Genomic DNA, 20429 nt, shown 5'->3' on the forward strand with positions numbered 1-20429 from the left:
CCTGGGCTTGCTCTTACACTTGTGAGGTGTGACCAGCAGATCCAGGGTCTTCTGGGACAGGTTGGGCCAAATGGCCATCATCTCCTTCCGGAGCTCTGCGTCCATCTGCTGTTTGTCGGCCCCGCCTGCAACGTGGGAAGACATGAGGTTGAGAACCGCAGGGCTGGGCTCTGGGGCCACTGTGGGGCCACTGCTAGGACCCACACGCCTGGTCTAGAGGCACCGGAAGGGCTAGGATCACCATCTTGGCTCCCACTTACCAACTGTGTTCCTAGGGTTGGCTACCTCCCACTGCCTCAGTTTCCCCATTGGTGAAAACCATCAGGATGAGTTGGAGCACTTGCCCTACCTGGCTGTTTGCTGATCCGAGCAGTGTGTGTGTGTGCCACCTTGGACAGCACCTCCAGGCCATTACTGTACTGTCCCCTTGACCCAGGCTGGAGTCCATGAGCCGGCTGGCCTCAGAGTTTTGGGAGGGGGCTACTTTGGGTGCTGGGGATGGAACTCAGGACCTTGAGGATACTAGGTAAGAGCTACACCACTGAACCACACAAAAATGCCTGGAATGACACCTTGTTCTGTGGTTGAGGCAGCTGATAGTTGGGACTAGGAAAGTGTATCAATAAGGTTGGAGACATATAAATATTGTGCACACACACACACACACACACACACAGAGTACGTGAGTGTGCGTGTTTATGTGTGGGCATGCATGCGGAGGTCAGAGGTGAACCTTGCCTGTCATTCACCTGTCTCTGCCTCCAGAGTAAACCATATCTAGTTTGGGGCATGTCATTAGTAACGGACCACAGAGAAGAAACCCAGTGACCTGGGACAGGAGCCCGGGCCGCCGTGACACACCGGATACACCTGACAGAGGCTACCAGTCCTCTGCACCCTGCTTCCCCTGCTCGCAGTGTGACTTTTGTTGTAACACGTTTCTAGCTCCTCATCCCACTCATGGGGGCCACTGGGGCTCCAGGCTGGGACAGCAGGATTGTGGTCCTTCAAGACAGGGGTATGAGCACAGTGACCTGCCACTTGGAGGACTCACTAACAGTATGGGGGTCCTCCATGCATCCCTTCACTTTGTCACCCAAGGCTGGTGACAGTGGGGCCAGACAGTCTTTTCCAAGCCCATCCTTTCTTTGGTGTTTTGAGGCAGCTCCCACTAAATAGCCAGGCTGGCCTGGAACTCATAATCCTGCCCTAGCCGCTGCAGCGCTGGTATTGCCATGCGCCATGGCACCTAGCTTCCTCAGGCCTATCTTTAAGTCCACAAAACAGGAGGTAGACAGCAGGGAAATGACCCATTTTGGTTTGAACCACAGAAACCTCGGGACTGTTACAGTGACAGCCTTCATTGGGACTGACACATCTGCCTGGTCCTCCATCGTTAGCTTCAATTGTCAATTTGGCTCAGCCTTGCTAGAGTCACCTGAGAAGAGAGATCCGATGGGCCTGGTGCATGTCTGTGGGGATTGTTTTGACTGTTCACTGAGGGCTCAACCTACTGTGGGCAGAAGAGTTCCCCAGGCAGGTGGTCCTGGGCTGTATAAGGAAGCCAGCTGAGGGCTGGAGTTATTGCTCTTGCAGAAGACCCAGGTTCAATTCCTGCACCCACATGGCAGCTAACCATCTGCAACTCCAGTGCCAGGGGCTCTGATGTCCTCTTCTGACCTCTGCAAGCAGGTGGTAACGGTACATGCAAGCAAAATACTCATGCACATAAAATAAATAAAATAAGCCAAATAGAAAAGCAAACACTTTTAAAAAAACAAAAGAAAAAAGCTGGGTGGTGGTGGCACACGCCTTTAAATCCCAGCACTCAGGAGGCAGAAGCAGGTGAATTTCTGTGAGTTTGAGGCCAGCCCGGTATACAGAGTGAGTTCCAGGACAGTCATGGCTACACAGAGGAACCCTGTCTCGAAAAACCAAAGGAGGTGGGAAAAAAAAAAAAAAAAGAGGCATACTGAGGGACCTACTATCTCTTTACATTTTATTTTTATTTTTTAAGAGGGTCTCACTATGTAGCCCTGGTTGGCCTGGAACTTGCTATATATACACCAGAATGCCCTTGAACTCACAAGACCCACTTGCCTCTGCCGCCCATGTGCTAGGACTAAAGACATACTATACACTACCATGCCTGGCTTTTTTTTTTTTTTTAAGAAAGATTTTATTTATTTTTGTGTGTATAACTTGCTTGTACATATGTATGTGTACCATGTACAGGCATTTCTGGTACCTGTGCAGACCAGAAGAGGGTGTCAGATCACCTGGAACTGGAGTTAGAGGTTTGAACCAAACCCAGGTCCTCTGCAAGAGCAGCAAGTGCCCTTAACTGCTGAGCCATCTCTCCAGACCTATTAAAGTTGTTTGTTTGTGTGTGTGTTTGCACTTTGATAGAGTTATTATGGAGCCATGGATGGCTTAGAAGCCATAGGTAGGCCACCACACCCTAGCGGCCTTCCCGTCTTCCCCTCAGCTTCACCGTGGTCAGACCAAACAATGTCATGTGTCGATAGAGTAGACAGAGCTGGAAATGGATTCTCCCTGCAGCCTTCAGAAAAGAGCCCGGCCTGCTTGACTCCTTGACTGGCCGGTGGGACACTGAGCTTACAGCCATGTAGCCTGCCTGTGCTAGTGCTAAGTTTTAAAAAATGCTATGTTTTATTTAATACAGGCTGAGCCTCAATCAAATCGATTCTATTCATTTATTTGTGTGTGCACCAGTGTGGGCTCGTGTGGAGGTCAGAGGAAACTGTCGGAGTCCTTCTCTTTCTCCACCACGTGGATCCCAGGGGTCAAACTCAGGTCGTTAGCCTTTAGCTCTTGTGTGGAGTGTGTGCTCTGTGCACAGGTGTGGGGTGTGTGCTCTGTGCACAGGTGTGGGGTGTGTGCTCCGTGCACACGGGTGGGGTGTGTGCTCAGTGCACAGGGGTGGGGTGTGTGCTCTATGCACAGGGGTGGGGTGTGTGCTCTATGCACAGGGGTGGGGTGTGTGCTCCGTGCACAGGGTGGAATGTGTGCTCCGTGCACAGGGGTGGGGTGTGTGCTCCGTGCACAGGGGTGGGGTGTGTGCTCCGTGCACAAGTACATGCAGAGGCCAGAGCAGGACTCCTGGTGCCCTTCTCTAGTTGCTGTTTGTCTACTCTCTTGCGACAGGGTCTCTCTTGAGCCTAAAGCTCATGGTTTTTGGTTTTTGGGATCTGCCTGTCTTGTGGGGCCACAAGAATATATTATAGAAATTCAACTGGATATTAAAGCTATACCTAGGGGCTGGAGAGATGGCTCAGCGGTTAAGAGCACTGACTGCTCTTCCAGAGGTCCTGAGTTCAATTCCCAGCAACCACATGGTGGCTCACAACCACCTAATGAGATCTGGCGCCCCCTTCTGGTCATACATGCTGTATACATAATAAATCTTTGAAAAAAATAAAGCTATACCTAGATATTTCAAGGCATTTTTCTAGAAGGAAGCCATTTATTATGAACTATTTGGTGTTATCCAGTTTTTAATATTTCAGCTGTCTTCTGCTATGAGATTCTTGTGTGCCCAAATACTGTAGACCATTTGGCAAACAGCTAAGCTTCCTAGATCTGCTGAACATCTAGGTAACTGACTCCCCCGCTGAGCCTAGGAGACAAGCAGGCTGCAGATGCATAGCTTTGCTTCTTGTGCAAAGGAAGCTCAGACCATCCCCTTCCTTCAGGCCTAGGGGCATGACAGAGAGATTGGCTGAGGACAAGAGGGCTTTTTACATAACCAGGGGCAGTAAGGGACTGGAGCAGAATTCCAGAGGCAGACACAGAACCACATGGCCTGAGAGAGGAGAAGACAGAGATTCTGTAGAGGGTAAAGCAGATCTCTTGTGGGGTTTATCAGGGCGAGGGGTAAGGAGCCAGGAAGGATAGATGGAGGACAAAGGAACAGAGGACGAAGATCAGGTCAAAAGCATAGGAGCTTACTAAAACTATGAGGACGGGAAAAGTGGCACGGAGAGGAGATGAATGTGAGGATGGGGCTGAAGCTGTGTAGATAGGATTGACTTAGAAGAATGAAGTGAATGGACTAAACAACTCTGTGCTTAGATTCATTCCACATCCCCCAGATTAGCATCCTCAGCCGCTTGTAGCATCTGTCCTGGACCCTGGTAGAGATCTCCCCAAGGCAGGCACCGGGGAACTCCTTACGCCCGAATCTGCCTGCTAACGCAGGTGCTATGACACAGCAGTAGTGCCGCACGTTTTGTTATCGTTCTGTGTGTGTGTGCGTGAGTGTGAGTGCGTGTGCATGTGTGCGTGTGTGCACGCGCTCGTGCGTCTGTGCATGTGTGTGTGCATGCAGATTTTCAGGTCCTTATGTTTGCACGGCAAATGCTTTTATCCACGGACCCATCTCCCCTGCCACAATGCTTGTGTTTAAGGCACGAAACTTGCTTTTGTGTGTGGTACAGCTAGCTGATACAATGACTGAAGTCACAGAGGTTGAGGTCAAGGTTCAGAGTACTGACTTGGAGTCTGTAGGATGTGACTGTCCTAGTTAACACTACAAGAACAAACACCCCGTTCTGCTTCCTTGGCTGAGGAAGCAGTAGTGATGTGGGAAGAACCTGGGTCCTAAACAGTGACATGAAACCAGCTGCCTACTGAGTAAGACCGACCAGTTCTAGTAAGATCTAGAACCCCTGGGTGTTCTAGTAAGATCTAGAACCCCTGGGTGCCAGACATGGGCTCTCTCCTCTTCCTGCCTTCCTCTCATTGCTCCTGAAGTCCTAGTCTCTCTCCTCCTAACACAATTTTTTTTCTCTCTAGCCCAGGCTGGCCTTGAACCCAGGGGCTTCCCGTCTCACTCCCTAAGCACTGAGACCATAGGTGAGTGCTAGCACACCTGGCTGACTATTCTATTTTGTATGATTTTGTTTGCTTGGTTTTTTTGGACACAGGGTTTCTCTGTGTAGTCCTGGCTGGCCTCGAACTCACTCACAGAGATCTGCTTGTCTCTGCCTCTGCTGGGATTACGGCAATTTTTAAGGAGCCCACTCTGTCTCAGAGTCTCAAGCCTTCTCCCTAGTCGCCTTTTTCGTCTCCTGAAGTGATGGAAGGAACCTTGGGCTGTGTCTAGGGGAAAGGTGTTCATTTTTTTTCCGTTCCCTAGGGATGGGACTCAGGGTCTTGAACATGCTGAAAGCTATCACTGAACTATACCCAGTTCTCTTATTTTCAGTGTCTCATTAAACTGACCAAGCTGGTAAAGGCTGTCCTGTAGCCGAGGCTAGTCCTGGACTTGTGATCCTCCTGCCTCAGTCTGCCAAGGAGCTGGGGTAACAGGCTTGAGGTCTGGGCTCCCACTCATTCATCAGGAAGTCGAGCGCCTGCTTCCTTGCTGGCCTCCAGCCTTTGGTCTCAACCTGCCCTGTCTGTCTCCTGTCTGAGGCAACCATTCCATCATTTAGCAGCTCAGGCCTCAAGTCTGAGGGTGCCTCGGGATTCTCTCTCCCTCACAACCCACATCCACCTGGGAGGCACCCTGTCAGCTCAGTTCTCAGGCGTTCAGAGTGAACACTCCAGGCCCCCCAGTCTAAGCTGCCCACCTGTCTTCACTTGGACTTGCGACGGTGTGGGTTAGGATGCAGTGTGTCCCCTGTGACCTGCAGTTTTCTGGAAATGCTGTACTTCTTCTACCAAAGAGTTATACACTGACAAGACTGTGGAGAGTGGGAATGCTGCAGATCAATGGCCTAAATTATCTAGGGCTTTCCTTAGTCCCTGGTGTGGCCACTTATCACTCACCTCTGTATCTGATCTGAGGTCCTTGTGATTACCAGGTAAAACCTCTGTCATTTACGCTCTTTCGTTTACTCTAGATTTTATTTGTGTACATGGATATTTTGCCTCCAGCTATGTCTATATACCACGTGTGGCCAGAGAGGGGCACTGCAGTCCCCTGTGACTTGGGTCACAGACAGTTAGGAGTTACTGTGAGTGCTGGGAACTGAAACCTGATCTCCAGGAGAGCCAGTGCTCCTAAGGCTGGTCATCGCTCCAGCTCCGTTCATGGGTGCCCCCGCCCCCCAGACAAGGTTTCTCCATGTAACAGCCCTGGCTGTCCTGGAACTAACTCACTCTGTAGACCAGGCTGGACTCGAACTCACAGAGATCCACCTGCCTCTGCCTCCTGAGTGCTGGGATTAAAGGTGTGCATCACCACCGCCTGTCCCATCCACTGGTTTTATGACGGGGTTGTTGGATATTCTCAGCTGTGGTGTGAATATGAAACATCCCCCATGTGTCTGGACACTTCGTCACCAATTGGTAGGGCTGTTTGGGAGGGTTGTGGGACTTTTTCCGAGTTGACCCTCTTAGAGAAGGTGAGCTGCTGAGGGTGAGTCCCTGTACTCCTCAGCTTCCTGGGTGTGGATATATGTGATCAGTCAGTCTCCTGCTCCTAAGGCCATGTCTCCCTGCCACGCTGAACTGCATCCCTCTGAAACTGTGAACCAGAAAAAAACCCTTCTCTCCCAAGTTCCTTCTGCTGGGTCGTTTCCACAGCAACAGGGGCAGCAACAAGGCCATCACCCACTGTGTCCAAGTAGTTTCCCGAGTATCTGCACCACAAGGTCAGAGCCTTCACCAGCCCTGCCCCCTTTTCTCATGGCCTCTTTCAGTTTAGACAGCATCTGAGAGCCTGATTGTGCCAACGTCACAGAGGATAGCCATGGGTTTCCCCAAGGAAAACCTGCAGGGTGGAAGTGTGGCAGAACTTCCCACAATGGGCAGTGGCCTCATAGGAGAGCCCAAGACAACACATGCATTTCTGGCTTGGAAGGAATCTTACGGTGTTGGTTGTGAATATACCTTGGAGGTGATCACCCAGTGCCTTGCCCTTCATATTACTGTCAGTATGCAGGATGAACTTAAGACATAGTGGGAGAGCTGGCCTTAGACAGAGACTACTACTCCCATCCAAGGACGACACTCTCAGCAGGGCATGGTGGCCACACCTTTAATCCCAGTACTCAGAGGCTGAGGCAGGCGTATCTCTGTGACTTGAGTCCAGACTGTGGTCTCACAGACATAGTAAGTTCCAAGATAGCCAGAGCTACATAGAGACCCAGTCACAACCAACCAACCAATCAAACAATCAAACAACCAAAACCTGATTCAAAATAAATCCAGCTGGACATGGTAGCCATGTCTTTAATGCTAGCACTCATGAATCAGAGGCAACTGGATCTCCATGAGTTAAGCTAGCTTGGTGTACAATAACAAGCTCCAGGCCAGCTAGGGCTGCAGAGGAAGGAAGGAAGGAAGGAAGGAAGGAAGGAAGGAAGGAAGGAAGGAAGGAAGGAAGGAAGGAAGAAAAGAAAAGAAAAGAAAAAAAATCCCAGCACTCAGGAGGCAGAGGCAGGCAGATCTCTGTGAGTTCAAGGCCAGCCTGGTCTACGAAGTGAGTTCCAGGACAGCCAGGGCTACACAGAGAAACCCTGTCTCGAAAAACAAACAAACAAACAAACAAAATCAATGAAAAGAAAAAAAAAAAGAAAAATTCTACTAGTATAAAATGTTGGAAATTTCAAGAAGAAATAAAATGGGGAGAGAGCTGGAGAGATGGCCCAGTGGTTATCGCACTCACTTGATGCACTGAGCCACATGGCAGCACACAAATTAACAAAAAAGGGTTAATTTAAGTTATGAGCTAGTTAGTTAGAAACAAGCCTAAGCTACGGGCTGAGCTTTCATAATTAACAATAAGTCTCTGTGTAGTGATTTGGGAGCTGGCAGGAAGAACAGAAAAGTCTGTCAACAAATGGTGCCCCATGTTGGGTGCCAGAAGATGTGTTTATCTAATTATTCTTTACCAATAAAAACTTGGGAAGGACAAATCAGGGTAAGAACTTCAGTGATCAGAGAAGCAACCTCCTTTCGCTCTCATCCCTCTATCCAAAAAAGCGGAGACCTTCTTGAAGCCCCACCCTACTACTTCCTGTCTATCTGTTCTAAGTCCTCCAAAATCTCTATGGTTAATTTTGGTCAGCTAATAGCTAGCTCTGCTCTCTGATTCAAAGTAAATTTTATTGACAGTCTTGGGAGAGTCAGAATGTGATCAAAATATCACACAACACTTACTGCTCCTGCAAAAGACCAGCTTTCAGTTCTCAGCACCTATATTGGGCAATTCACAACTGCCTGTAACTCTAGTTCCTGGGCATCTGACTTCTGCTTTTGGCCTCCTTGGACACCAGGTACACATGTGGTACACAGGCCAATATTCTAGCAAAGATTCATACACATAAAATAAAAATAAGTAAATCTTTTTAAGATGTTTTAAAAATAAAATAAATCATTAAAAAAAAAGAGGAGCCGGGCGGTGGTGGCGCATGCCTTCAATCCCAGAACTCGGGAGGGTGGCAGAGCCAGGTGGATCTCTGTGAGTTCCAGGAAAGGCACAAAGCTACACAGAGAAACCCTGTCTCGAAAAACCAAAAAAAAAAAAAAAGAGAGAGAGAGGGAGAGAGGGAGAGAAATGTCAGACAGTGAGAAATAAAGGCCAGAGGTTGTGGGTAAAACGAAGATGGAGCCCGAGGAGTCCCAACTTTCCTCGGCTGCCCACACTGTCCCCTCCTTCTCACCCTCTCCACTCTCTTTTCAACCTCTCAATAGACAAAATTCTGTTTCAAAGGAAAACGTTGCAGAGCCTAGAAAGGAGGCTCTGATGTTACCGAGCTCTCTGTGCTGAAAACTTTGATGATGGGGTATCTTGTGAGCCGTCAGAACTCTCAGAGATGTCTTAGAATTACTTTTATTCGTGTGTGTGTGTGTGTGTGTGTGTGTGTGTGTGTGTGTGTGCGGGGGAGGGGCAGGTTGTGTATGCCACAACGCACATAGGGAAGGGAGGAAACAAGTCTTAGCAACTGAATTCAGGTCAGTCTCGTTTGCGGCAAACGCTTTTACTTCCGGAGCCGTCTGGCCAGCCTGCCTCCCTCTTCTTTATAAGCCCCGCCCGGCCGCCAGTTCACGACAGTCAGATTAACACAGGCTCTCAACCTACCTCTTCCCACCGGGTTGTCTCCGTAGACTCAAGACATCACTCCCATGTGATCTGGGTCAGATCCTACCTCTTCTCTCTGATCCTGGGGGTGTCTCCTTACTCAAAGGCCAAGTCAGCTCAGCAGGACCCCGTGTGGTTCCTACCCCTTGCTTCACCTATTCCTACTTCTCAGGGCTTTTGCACACAGGCTGGTCTCAGCCCAGGGTTCCTTTCCCCTGAGTCCACACAACTCATTGTGCTACCTACTTCAAAGACTGGACTGGGGGAGCGGCTCTCCTCTGTAAGGGCTGCATCCCCTTGGAGGGTGAATGTTTACACGGGCCCAAGAATGAAGAGAAGGACACGGTGGCGCCTCCGACCACCCAGCAGGAGTGGGAATCTCTGCTGCCCCTGCTTCAAGGCCCTCAAGTCTACAGCTTGCCTTACCCTTGGCAATCTTGATATCCAGGGCTGTTCGGATCAGAGCCATGAGGGTGGAGTTGAAGTGCACTGTGTTGTCATCTGCTACAGGCAGGTCCATCCGCAGGAGTCTCTACAGAAAACCCCAGGTGAGGGCAGTCATTCTTGGGCCCTACCAGCAGCATCGTGCAAGCCAAATTCACCCGACCCAGGGAGCCCCAGGAAGAACTCTAAAGCTGGGGCAACTCCCCTGTGGTCACCTATGCCAGCACGGAATTTTTCAGACCCACGCCCCGCTCTCCCCAGCATGGACCAACGAAGGAAATCAGGGCTTTCCACACTGCTGACTCCACCTCGCCCCGCCCCCCTTGTTTTGAAGACAGGGTCTTGCTGATAGCACAGGCTGTCCTCATGAACTCATGGCAATCCTCGTGCCTTGGTTTCCTGAGTGGCTGGGATGCCAGGGCCTGCCACCACTCCCACCCAGCCCAAGCTGTTTTTTCTGTTTTAAATCTCGCCTTCGGGACCTGAGGTCTAGGGGCTCAGAGCTGTCGCCCCAGATTCTTGCCCTGCACCAGAGTTCTTCTCAAAGGCTCCCTTTCACGTCCCCCAAAGAGAAAGAGCAGAAGGCGGATGTCAGCAGCATGTGCGTGCAGCAGCCTCGCGGTGGGATCCACGGCCACAGCCGCCGCTCCCCGCCCCCACCCCCTGCTCGGCCCAGAATGGGCAGATGATGGGCACCCAGCCGCAGCATTCCATCCTCAGAAGCGGCAGGCACCTCCCCACGCAGGCCCCTTGTGGACATGCAGCGAGGCCTACACAGAGCGGCACAAACGGGCACATGCAGACGGAATCTCGAGACTCATTCATAGCTCCGTGGGAAGTGACTTTCGGGGCTCGCCAGATCATGGCTGTCTGTGCAGTAGCAGGGAGAAGGGACAAGGGGCATTCCTGAGGCCCAGGGAAGGAATTCTGTGTTCCAGGCAGCGGTTCTGCCTGCTCTGCGGCTTGGGCAAGGGGAATGTTGGGCTTTGATGTGCCATGGGCTTGAGAGGGTGTTAAGGTCAAATCTGGGTTTCACCAGGGGATTCACAGACAGCAGGGAGACAGTAAACCAAGAACAGAGTAGGAAGTGGGATGCTGGGGTCCGGCAGGGAGGGAGGCAGTAGATAGACATAAATGAGGCGCTGTGTACAGCTGAGCAGGTGTGCACTGTACTGGGTTCAATATGTCGACAGCTTTTGCTGCATAGTGGGAAAGTGTCTTCTCTGTAACACAGTTTCCCAGCAGACAAAGTGTTCTGTAGAAAACATGCTATTTAAAATGTGCACAAAGGTGCCTTAGGGAGCCATGGTGGCTTTATACAGACATCAGGTTGGGGAGGGACAGGAGGGATGCTTGTGGGAAGAGATTGAAATCTGAGAGGGATGAGGAGCAGCCACACAGGCTTGGAACAGTACTGAAAGGAGAGGAACCAAGATGGATGGGAAGGTCAGGATATGGAGTCACTTCTGGGGCATGGGGTTTGAAGGTCATCCCTGGCCACCTTGAGGATGAACTGAGGGAGCAGATGTCCTCCAGGGCCGGGGGAGATTCCAGGACAGAAGTTTAGAGGAGCAGCAGTCTCCTCGCTCCCTCAGCTGGCATACACCCCCACCCACCCCCAGATCCCTCCAAGGCAGCGTGCAAGGCCTGATTGGTGCACCACGATCAGGTGGGGGCAGCGGCAGCCCTCCTGCTTGCTCTGAAACAATGGAGTGGAGAGGCATGTTGGGGCATCTTGGGTAGATGGGTGGCATGGTTCAGGCGCTGGGGAGACATCTCCAGGGCAAGGGGAGGATGGGGGACTCAGCTGTGGGAGGTGTCAGATCTCCCGGGCCCTAAGTCAGAGGTCAGCTTCAGATGTGTGTGGAGAGGCCAGGGTTTAAGGGCTCAAGGCACAAAACAGTCTGCCCTGGGCCTGGGGCTATGTGTTTCTGGATGGGCAGAGACGTACAATTTGGCTCCCCAGGGTGGGTCATATGGATGCTAGGGGACTGGAGCGCTCCCTCCCCCTCCCCGTGGCTTATTGGCCATAATGGAGTCTCAAAACACTTAGACACTCATCAGAAAGGACACAGTGCGCTGCTGAGAGTCAAGGGATGCTCATGACTCAGTTACTCGAGAAAAGAAAAAAAGAAAAAAGAAGAGGATGTCGGCAGAAGACTCGCTGGGTGTTGTGGTCACCACCGAAAAGTCCCCAGCTCTGGGACATCGGTGTTGGCAAAGATAGACTACCTTGTAAGCCACTCTGGCCGGGCACTTCTTCCCCAGACCCAGGGGTGGGGACATGTGTCTCAGCATCTGATACATGTCCGGGTAAGGCATGCGACCCCTGGCAGCACCAGAAACAAAAAACAGGACGGGGGTGGGGGGTGGGGCAGAGAACCAAAAGGGGGGGGAGGTGGAGAAGAAACGGAAAAAGAAAAAAAAAAAAGAAGAAAAAAACCAAAAAAACCAAAAACCAAAAAAACCACACGAGCCGAAAAAATAGAGAAAGAGGCAGAGAACGATAAAATAGATATTTCAAATAAATGGAAAAGAGGAGAAAAATGGAAGAAAAGGTAATTAAAAATGATTATTTCACTGCTTACAAGCAGGCAGAGAGAGAGAGAGAAGAGAGAAGCAGTCAGACCCCACTTGGGCTCCAGGCTGGCTCAGGTGGTGTGAGCTGGAGAGCTTTACCGGTCCTTCCAGGGCCGGCTACTCTGGCTTGGCTGAGGCTGGTCTCTGAGGGGGCCTGGGTGAGGAAGAGGAGCTAGGGCAGAGCATGGGGGTGGGGAGTGGGGCTGGAGGCTTCAGGAGGCAGGGAGTGGTGGAGGAGAGAGTGGGGGTAGGGAATGCAAAATTACAACTCCCCCAAGGGATGCGTCTGATTTGGGGGTGTCATTGAGACCACGGGATGGGCAGCTTCAGCTAAGAGCAAGCACAGATGTTCGGAGGGAACAGAGGTATGTCCCATGCTTCGTGGAGTCTGCATGGCCGCATTCTGGAGGCTAACAGTTTGCTAGTGTAATGCAAGAGAGAGATGGCTCTGTTTTTGAGAAATATATATATATATATGAAATATATATATGGAAGACCCCAAGCCACACTCATTCAATCGATGCTAGCAGGTTTTAGTGGAAATCAAACCTTGCAAGCAACCCTATGAGGACATTTCTTGCCTAAGCCGAGAGGGGGCGATATTACTCGCAATAAACTGTACATGTCCTTATAGTGAATGCGGCCGCTGAAAGGAGAAGAGAGGGTTAGTGGAGGTCCTGGGTTGGTCACCATGAAAAGGACTCCCCAAGCACACAGTGGGACCGGGATGACGAGGCTGAGGCCTCCTGACTTGAAGGAGTAGGGCTCTGGGACAAGTAAACGGTCTGACACATTCAGAGACACTTGTGCACCCCCCGCCCTCAGGGAGACTCTGATGGGGTGCTGCAGGTTCTAGGCTGTGGCCTCTCCACTCGGGAGTCCTCTGCATCTGCCTCCTTTGCCACCTACAGTGGCTACACTGGTGTGGGTGGGTATGTGGCCTAGTGGAAGGGACAGCATCCCAGTGCAGTGACCTAAATCAAAAAGGAAGAGTTAAACAGGCCCCCAAACCAGCCCCAGTCACATGCCTTGCCCCGGCCTCTCCGACTCAAGGAGGGCTTCTCTGGGGGCTGCAGTCATGGGGGAGACAGACAGCTCTCTGCATTTGCTTGTGGGCCTATTTTTCAGGGCTGAGGCTGAAAGAAGCAGAGCACAGACCACTAAGAGTCCCAGGGGTGCTCCTTCAGTCCTGGGTCCAGAAGGAACTAGAATCCTTGTTCTGCTGCCCCAGAGGTGCCTCAGGACACTCCATGTAGTCTAAGATGCCCTGTGATCTCCTGTTTGCCAGCAGAGGGTGCGCTGGGGGGGGGGGGGTGTCTCTGTGCAACAGGGAGACTCAGCCTTGCTATCATCGGTAGGATGCACCTGCCTCCCTGCTTTCCTGTGTGAGCGTCTCTAAGTTTTTAATTTATTTTTCAAGGTGTGGGAGATGGAACCAAGGGCCTCAAATATGCTAGGCAAGAGCCACGTTCTTAGACCTTGACAGTTTTTATTTTAATAAAAGTATTTATTATTTACTTATGTACCTGTGTGTGGGTGTCCACAGAAGCCAGAAGAGGGCATAAAATCCCCTGGAGCTGGAGTTAAAGACAGTTGTGAGCTGCCATGTTGGGTTCCGGGAATTGAACCTGGGTCCTCTGCAAGGGCAACTCGTGCCCTTGACCACTGAGCCACCTCTCCAGTCCTACTTTTTTTTTTTTAAATATCTTTTGATCTCATTCTTTTTTTTTTAAGGTAGATTTTTTTTAAAAATTTATTTATTGTTTTTATTTATTTATATATACAGTGTTCTGCCTGCATGTGTCCCTGCGGGCCAGAAGAGGGCATCATTACGGATGGTTGTGAGCCACCATGTGGTTGCTGGGAATTGAACTCAGGACCTCTGGAAGAACATTCAGTGCTCCTAACCACTGAGTCATCTCACCAGCCCCCAGCCAGTGCTCTTAACCTCTGAGTCATCTCTCCAGCCTCAGCCCCACTTTTTAATTTTTTTTTTTTTTTTTTTTTTTTTTTTTTTTTTTTTTTTTTTGGTTTTTCGAGACAGGGTTTCTCTGTGTAGCTTTGTGCCTTTCTTGGAACTCACTTGGTAGCCCAGGCTGGCCTCGAACTCACAGAGATCCGCCTGGCTCTGCCTCCCAAGTGCTGGGATTAAAGGCGTGCGCCACCACCGCCCGGCTTAATTTTATTTTTTAAATTTTTTTTTCCTTTTCTTTTTTTCCAGAGCTGAGGACCAAACCCAGGGCCTTGCGCTTGCTAGGCATGCGCTCTACCACTGAGCTAATCCCCAACCCCTAATTTTATTTTTAAAAAGGCTTATTTGTTCACCTTCTGGCTTTTTTTTTTTTTTTTTTAGACAGGGTCTCACCATGTGACCTTGACTGTCCTGAAACTCACTATACAGACCAGGCTGAGACCTGAACCCGGGTTCTTTGCAAGAGCAGCACATGGTCTTAATCCATCCATCTCCCAGCCTTGTGTGTGTGTGTGTGTGTGTAGGTGAGAGAGAGAATAACTTGTGGGAGCTGCTTTTCACCATATGGGTGGATCCTGGGGATTGAACTTAGTCAGACTAGGCAGCAAGTGCCTTTATACACTGAGTCATTTGCTAGCCCTAAAATTATATTTGAAGTAAGGTAATAGACCTCGAACTCCTGGTCCTCCTGCCTCAGTCTCCTAAAAGCTGGGATTACAGGTGTGCACCACTCTACCTGGCTCTTTTGTAAGCTTTATTATTATTATTATTATTATTATTATTATTATTATTTGGATTTTCCTTATTTGTTTTTGGTTTTTTGAAACAGGGTTTCTCTGTGTAATAGACCTGGCTGTCCTGAAACTCTTTCTATAGACCAGGCTGGCCTTGAGATCTGCCTGCCTCTGCCTCCTGTTTGCTGGTATTAAAGGTGTGTGCCACCATGCCTGGCTTATTTTGTTTTTGAAACAAGGTCAATTGTAGCCCAGGCTAGCCCTGCACTTCTGATTCTCTTGCCTCAGCCTTTTGAGTGTTGGGATTACCCACATGTGCCACAATGTCCAGCCTACTTTAAATTTTGAACTGAATGCTGCCACTCTAACACTGGGGCATGTGCCAAGGTGGGCCAGGGCTGCCTCTACACTCCCAGGTGAATGGAGGCCAGAGGTTCTTAATGTAGGTTACCAGCTGGAGGCCTCACCGTAAGAGACCAGGTTGTGGAGAGTTGTGGAGGCCAGGGAACCTTGAAAATCTCCATAGTTGACCATGTTCATTGAGAAAGGCTGGGGCTTGGACAAGGGGTGGCTTGCACTCAGCCTGAGGTAGTGTGAAAGTCATGATTCCCACCCTGGACTCCTCACTCCTGAGGTTCCAATGTCCCACACCCGAGACCTGACTTAGTTCCTGTCCCAGTTTCAGGAGGAGGTTAGCAACACAGCCAGAAGATTTGTGATCCTCCTTACCAGGCAGCAGGGTCATACTCGGCCCAGACACGCACGTACTCATCCAGGTGGTGGGGGCCCAGGATGGAGGAATCTCGGGTGAGGTACTCGAAGTTGTCCATTATGACAGCAACGAAGAGATTCAGCATCTGGGGGCCAAGGGGGCCAATGGGAGTAGAGAGGAGACCATGGGGGAGGGGCAAGGGGCACACAGACCCAAGGGAAAGAAAGGGCGCACACATAAATGGCACAGACACAAAAGATACCCACTCAAAAGGCCAGTGAGAGTGGAAGCCTGGCAAAGGGGAGAGAGATGGACAGACAGACACACCCAGAGGCAAAGCCCAAGAGAGAGGCACAGTGGAGGCACGGTGCGCTATGTGAGCCCGGGGCCAAAGCCAGAGCCTGCTATGTGCAAATCTACCCACCAGAGCTGAATTCAAGTTTTCACTGGGGTCCAGTTCCAGTTGGGAAGGCCCTGGGCCTCTGCAGGAGGGAGTGTCTGCTATGGCTCAGAGTAGAGGAGCCGGGGTGTTCCTTTACAGTGCATAGACCCACAGCCACCCATCCAGTTGTCACCATGGGGGAGACAATTTGTCAGTAGCAGGGAGGAAGCGAGTCTTCTACCCCAGTCACAGTCTAACAGAGATTCACGTACTGGAGTCAAGGGCAGGGCTGAGGACATGGCCCTCCACCTGTGCAAACTCACCAGAAACGAGCAAAGGAAGATGAAGGAGACGAAGTAGAAGTATGCAAACTCATTGCCACAGTCGGCTGTGAGGATCCCAGAGTTCTTATCACACGGCTTCCCACTGAGACAGGAGAGCATGATGTTGTGCCACGCTTCTCCTGTGGCGCTCCTGAGGATAGGCAGCATCAGTGACCCGTGACCTGTGACCTGGGCTCCGGCCCCAAATGGACACCACTGCCTCCCTACCAGGGTACGGACTGAGCCTCTGGGCTGGCCAGTCATGGGCCCAAGTCTCAGGGGACCATCCCCTTGAGTGCTCACAGGGCTCTCTCTGCTCGACCCAGTTGTGCCTTCAAAGTCCATGGGAAGGGCTCAGTGAGCACAGACAGGTTCTTGTCACAAGGCCCGACCACCAGGGTTTGATCCCTGGGACCCACACAGTAAAGGGGAGAACTGACTTCCACAAGCTGTCCTCTGCGCTACACATGTGTGCCGTGGCAGAGGCGCCACAGCCACACACGATACCATGTGACAAGTGTCAGAAAGATGAGAAGGGAAGTGCAGGGGACCCAGTGGGGCTGTGGGAGGGCTGATGGTGGCCATCGGGGGATCTGTGTGACTCCCAGACTTTCCTCGCTCCACATGTCCATCCTCAGTGCCCCGTCTCCGGGTTGCTCGCCAGGCTCTTCCCTGTCTTCAAGCATATCAGCCATGCTCCTGCCTCAGGGTATTTGCACTGGCTATAGTTTTTGCTTAGATGTCCTTCTCAGGATCTGTATCTCTCATAGGGTCTCACTAGGTAGCCTAGGCTGGCCTCACACTGCCAGTCCTTTTGCCTCTTCCCGTGTGCTGGCACTGTGGATGAGCACCAGCACACCCTGTTTCCCACTCTCTCTGAACTTTTTGTTTTGTTTGGTTTTTGAGACAGGGTTTCTCTGTGTAGCCCTGACTGTCCTGGAACTCACTCTGTAGCCCAGGCTGGCCTCGAACTCCCACCAATGGGATAAGATGCAGTCACAACCTATGTCAGGGATAAAGTCGGAAGTCATCTTGGTCCTGTGTGCTTGCTAGACTGATTTGGGTTTGGGCCTGTACGTTTTACAAAAAGAATTTTTTTTTTTTTGGTGTGTCCCTTCACGGAACATGGAGGTTACTCTTTGTTTCTAATAATTCAGGGGCTTGTTTTGAACTTCAAGCCCATCTGGGAGAGTGTTCAGACTCTTCCCTGGAAGACACGTCCCCTGACACGTTGTGGTGCTCCCAGGGTCTCAGGTAAACTGGGCTGGAAAGGCTCCGAGGATGGAAAGTTTCTCAGCAATGCAGGAAAGGGCCCAGGAAAGCTGCACATTACAGCTGGTGTTCAGGACACTTGTGAGAGTGAACAAGAGTTGTACCCGCAGGGCCTCCAAGGGACTCAGTTTAGATTCAAGAAATTTCCTCCTTAGGGATGGGCGTTGAGATAAGGACAGGAATGGAAAATAATCAGGTCAAACTGAGGATAGAGAGGACCTGCTGGCTTAAAAAAAAAAAAACACCACAAAAAACAAAAAAACTCAAAATAAAACAAACAAACAAAAACCCAAAACGAAACCAACCAAACTTCACAGTGACTCCAGTGTCATTTTCTCACAAGGCCTCCTTAGCTCAGTACGTTACAAACATCAGTTTGATGATGTTTTACTATGTCTCTGTCATTCAAAGCCTGAAGCATGGCTCTGCTGGTCATCCTCCCGATGTACAAGCTATAAAACAATACCTGACTGTCTTGTGTTTTCTGTAAGACTTACCTTGGAGCTTATAGATCTTGTTATCAATGTCTAAATGTCTACATGGTAATGTTATTATTTATTTATTTTTTATTTTGCAAGACTATGTAGCCCTAGCTGTCCTGGAACTTGCTATATAAACCAGGCTGGCCTTGAACTCACAAGATCCACCTGCCTCTGGAGTGTTGGGATTAAAAGTGGGGACCACCAGGCCCATAAGGTTATTGATGTTATTTTCACACTACCCTGTGTGTGTAGTTTAGATCGGGCTTTCCTCTTTGAGTGTGGTGGTGCACAGCACACTCTCCTCTAAGGCAAACAACTGCCTTCCTCCTAAGACCAGCTGTGCCACAGGGGCTGCAGAGATGGACAACCATACCAGACAGGTACTGGGGGTGGTGCAGGCCAGGTGGGAGGGAGCCCACAAGGCTTCTACCCTATGCAGAGAACTACAGGCAACTGAGGAATGCTGAGCAGGAGACGTCATCTTCCTCAGGAAGAGCACAGCAACTGGTTATCTAATACCAAAGGGTCAGCCCTGCAGACACACAAATAACACTGTATAGACTGAGCAGGATGTACTCCTGTATTTAGGAACATAGGGATGTTATTGAAAAATTAATGAAAAAAGAGGCCATACGTTTAAAAGAGTATGGGGAGGCTTGGAGGGAGGAAAGGGAAGCGGGGAATGATGTGATTATGTTATAATCTCAAAAAATAACTAAAAAAAAATAAGGGATTGTTGTTCCTACAGGACACCAGTGTCCCCAGTACCCACACGGCAGCTTACAGTAACTGTAGTTCTGAGGCCCTGACACCTTCTGATCTCTGAGGTCTCTGGCATGCATGTGGTGTACGTACATACATACATATGCAGAGGTGCATGTGTACACATGAAGAATTAAATAAACAAATCTTTAAAAAGATCATCACAGCTGGACCTGTTACTACTGGTAAGAGGAGGGTGTGGTGGGGGTCACTGGACCCTCACTGAGCACCCAGCCCCTCTCCCAGCTGGCTGAGTGCGGTTCTGCCCTCATGGCAGAGGTCTTGAGGAGGAGCTAAAACATAAAGGCGGGAAGACTGGAGAGAGCAGGCTGCACTGTGGGGAAGCCACTGTCCACACTGAGGGAAGACTTTCCAGTGTGGCTTCAGGTCACCCACACTCCTGTCAGAGCCCCTCAGACATGCACTTGTAAGTAAGGCCCCAGGTAAACTTCAGTTTGTCATAAGGACTTTAGGACCTGAAGAGAAAAAGTGTCACAACAGGTGGTAAATTTATCTTGTTAATGATAATATCAGGTCTCATGGTGTTAAGAAAGAAAACTGATGAGTAAAAGAAAATGTTACAAGGATACAAAAAATGGAAATAGCTTTAATAAAGAATGGTTTATGCATGAAGATTAAGATGACTGGATGTTTCTAGAATGAAAAAGAAAACCAGGAAGTCTATGCACATTATGAAGGTCTGAAGTCATTCAAAGTTTGTAAAAGATGAGACTTAGAGATTATGCATATGACATTATCATTTCTAGAGTCAAGGTTCAATACATGGATGTTAAATGTCTGTTTAAATGAATGGTGTTATTGACCCGCTCTTGATGAGTGCAAGGACTGGGTTAAAGGGCAAACATGTATGTCCAATCCATGTTTCTTGTAAGAGTGTTATGTCTAACCCATGTTTCTTGTAAGAGTGTTTTGTTTTTGTCTAGGCAAACACAGTAGTTAAAATACTTGACTGCTGTAGCTGACCTTCTCAGTGTTCAATGACCATACTTGGAGGCCTGTACTGCTGTGGGCAGAGGGATTAAAAAGACAGTATTCCCTCCTTTCTCTCCAAGGTCAACTAGATCCCAGGGCACTGTGGGGCTTCTCTAAAAATGTCCTGTAACTATGGGGAGTCACCTGTTCTCTTGTTCAGGGAGGCCATGGAGACCCACTAAGTGAACTCTAACCAGTGTCCAGCCTATAGAGGAGGAGGAGCAGAGGATGGAGTAAAGCCATGGTGAGCCTTAGACTTGTGCTGGAATAGATGGAGTCAGAGGTTCCTCTCAAGCCCAAGGAGTGACCCCTGAGGACCAGACTCTCAACTCTGCTTGACAGGAGAAACCAAAACCCAAACCAAAGGAAGTGATTGATTTTGGCCATCTGCTTGGTCTTAACTGCCCAGCAAGAACATGTAACAGAACACCAGTGATTGGTGTTTCCTCAAAAGTCCAAGGGGTTGGACTTCCCAGACTTTGTGCTGGGCAGTGGTGGCGCACACCTTTAATCCCAGCACTCAGGAGGCAGAGGCAGGTGGATCTCTGTGAGTTCAAGGCCAGCCTGGTCTAACAGAGTGAGTTCCAGGACAGCAAAGCTACATAATGAGACCCTGTTTTAAACAAACAAATGCTACTCTGATCTTTTGGTTGTTTAAAATGATCTATTTTTGGTTGTGAGCCTAGCCTTTAACGGTGGTGGCGCACGCCTTTAATCC

General features: G+C 49.9%; 1 protein-coding gene across 12 annotated transcripts in view; it reads right to left on the reverse strand.

The window, feature by feature from the left end:
• Cacna1a (calcium voltage-gated channel subunit alpha1 A) overlaps window positions 1-20429 on the reverse strand; it is a 230576-nt gene that overhangs the window by 11622 nt on the left and 198525 nt on the right. For 10 of the 12 annotated variants that reach the window (XM_052726797.1, XM_052726793.1, XM_052726790.1 and 7 more), the window contains 5 exons: window positions 16203-16353; window positions 15515-15642; window positions 11732-11828; window positions 9482-9587; window positions 18-125 (listed from right to left, as the gene is read on the reverse strand). In XM_052726797.1, coding sequence (XP_052582757.1) covers window positions 18-125; window positions 9482-9587; window positions 11732-11828; window positions 15515-15642; window positions 16203-16353 — 590 coding nt within the window. Of the gene's footprint in view, window positions 1-17; window positions 126-9481; window positions 9588-11731; window positions 11829-12628; window positions 12726-15514; window positions 15643-16202; window positions 16354-20429 lie in introns of all 12 variants that reach the window. The other 2 variants (XM_052726789.1, XM_052726786.1) reach the window with 1 other exon arrangement.

The sequence above is a fragment of the Peromyscus californicus genome, unplaced genomic scaffold, assembly GCF_007827085.1.
Source record: "Peromyscus californicus insignis strain IS unplaced genomic scaffold, ASM782708v3 Scaffold_8__1_contigs__length_139910024, whole genome shotgun sequence".
Taxonomy (NCBI): domain Eukaryota; kingdom Metazoa; phylum Chordata; class Mammalia; order Rodentia; family Cricetidae; genus Peromyscus; species Peromyscus californicus.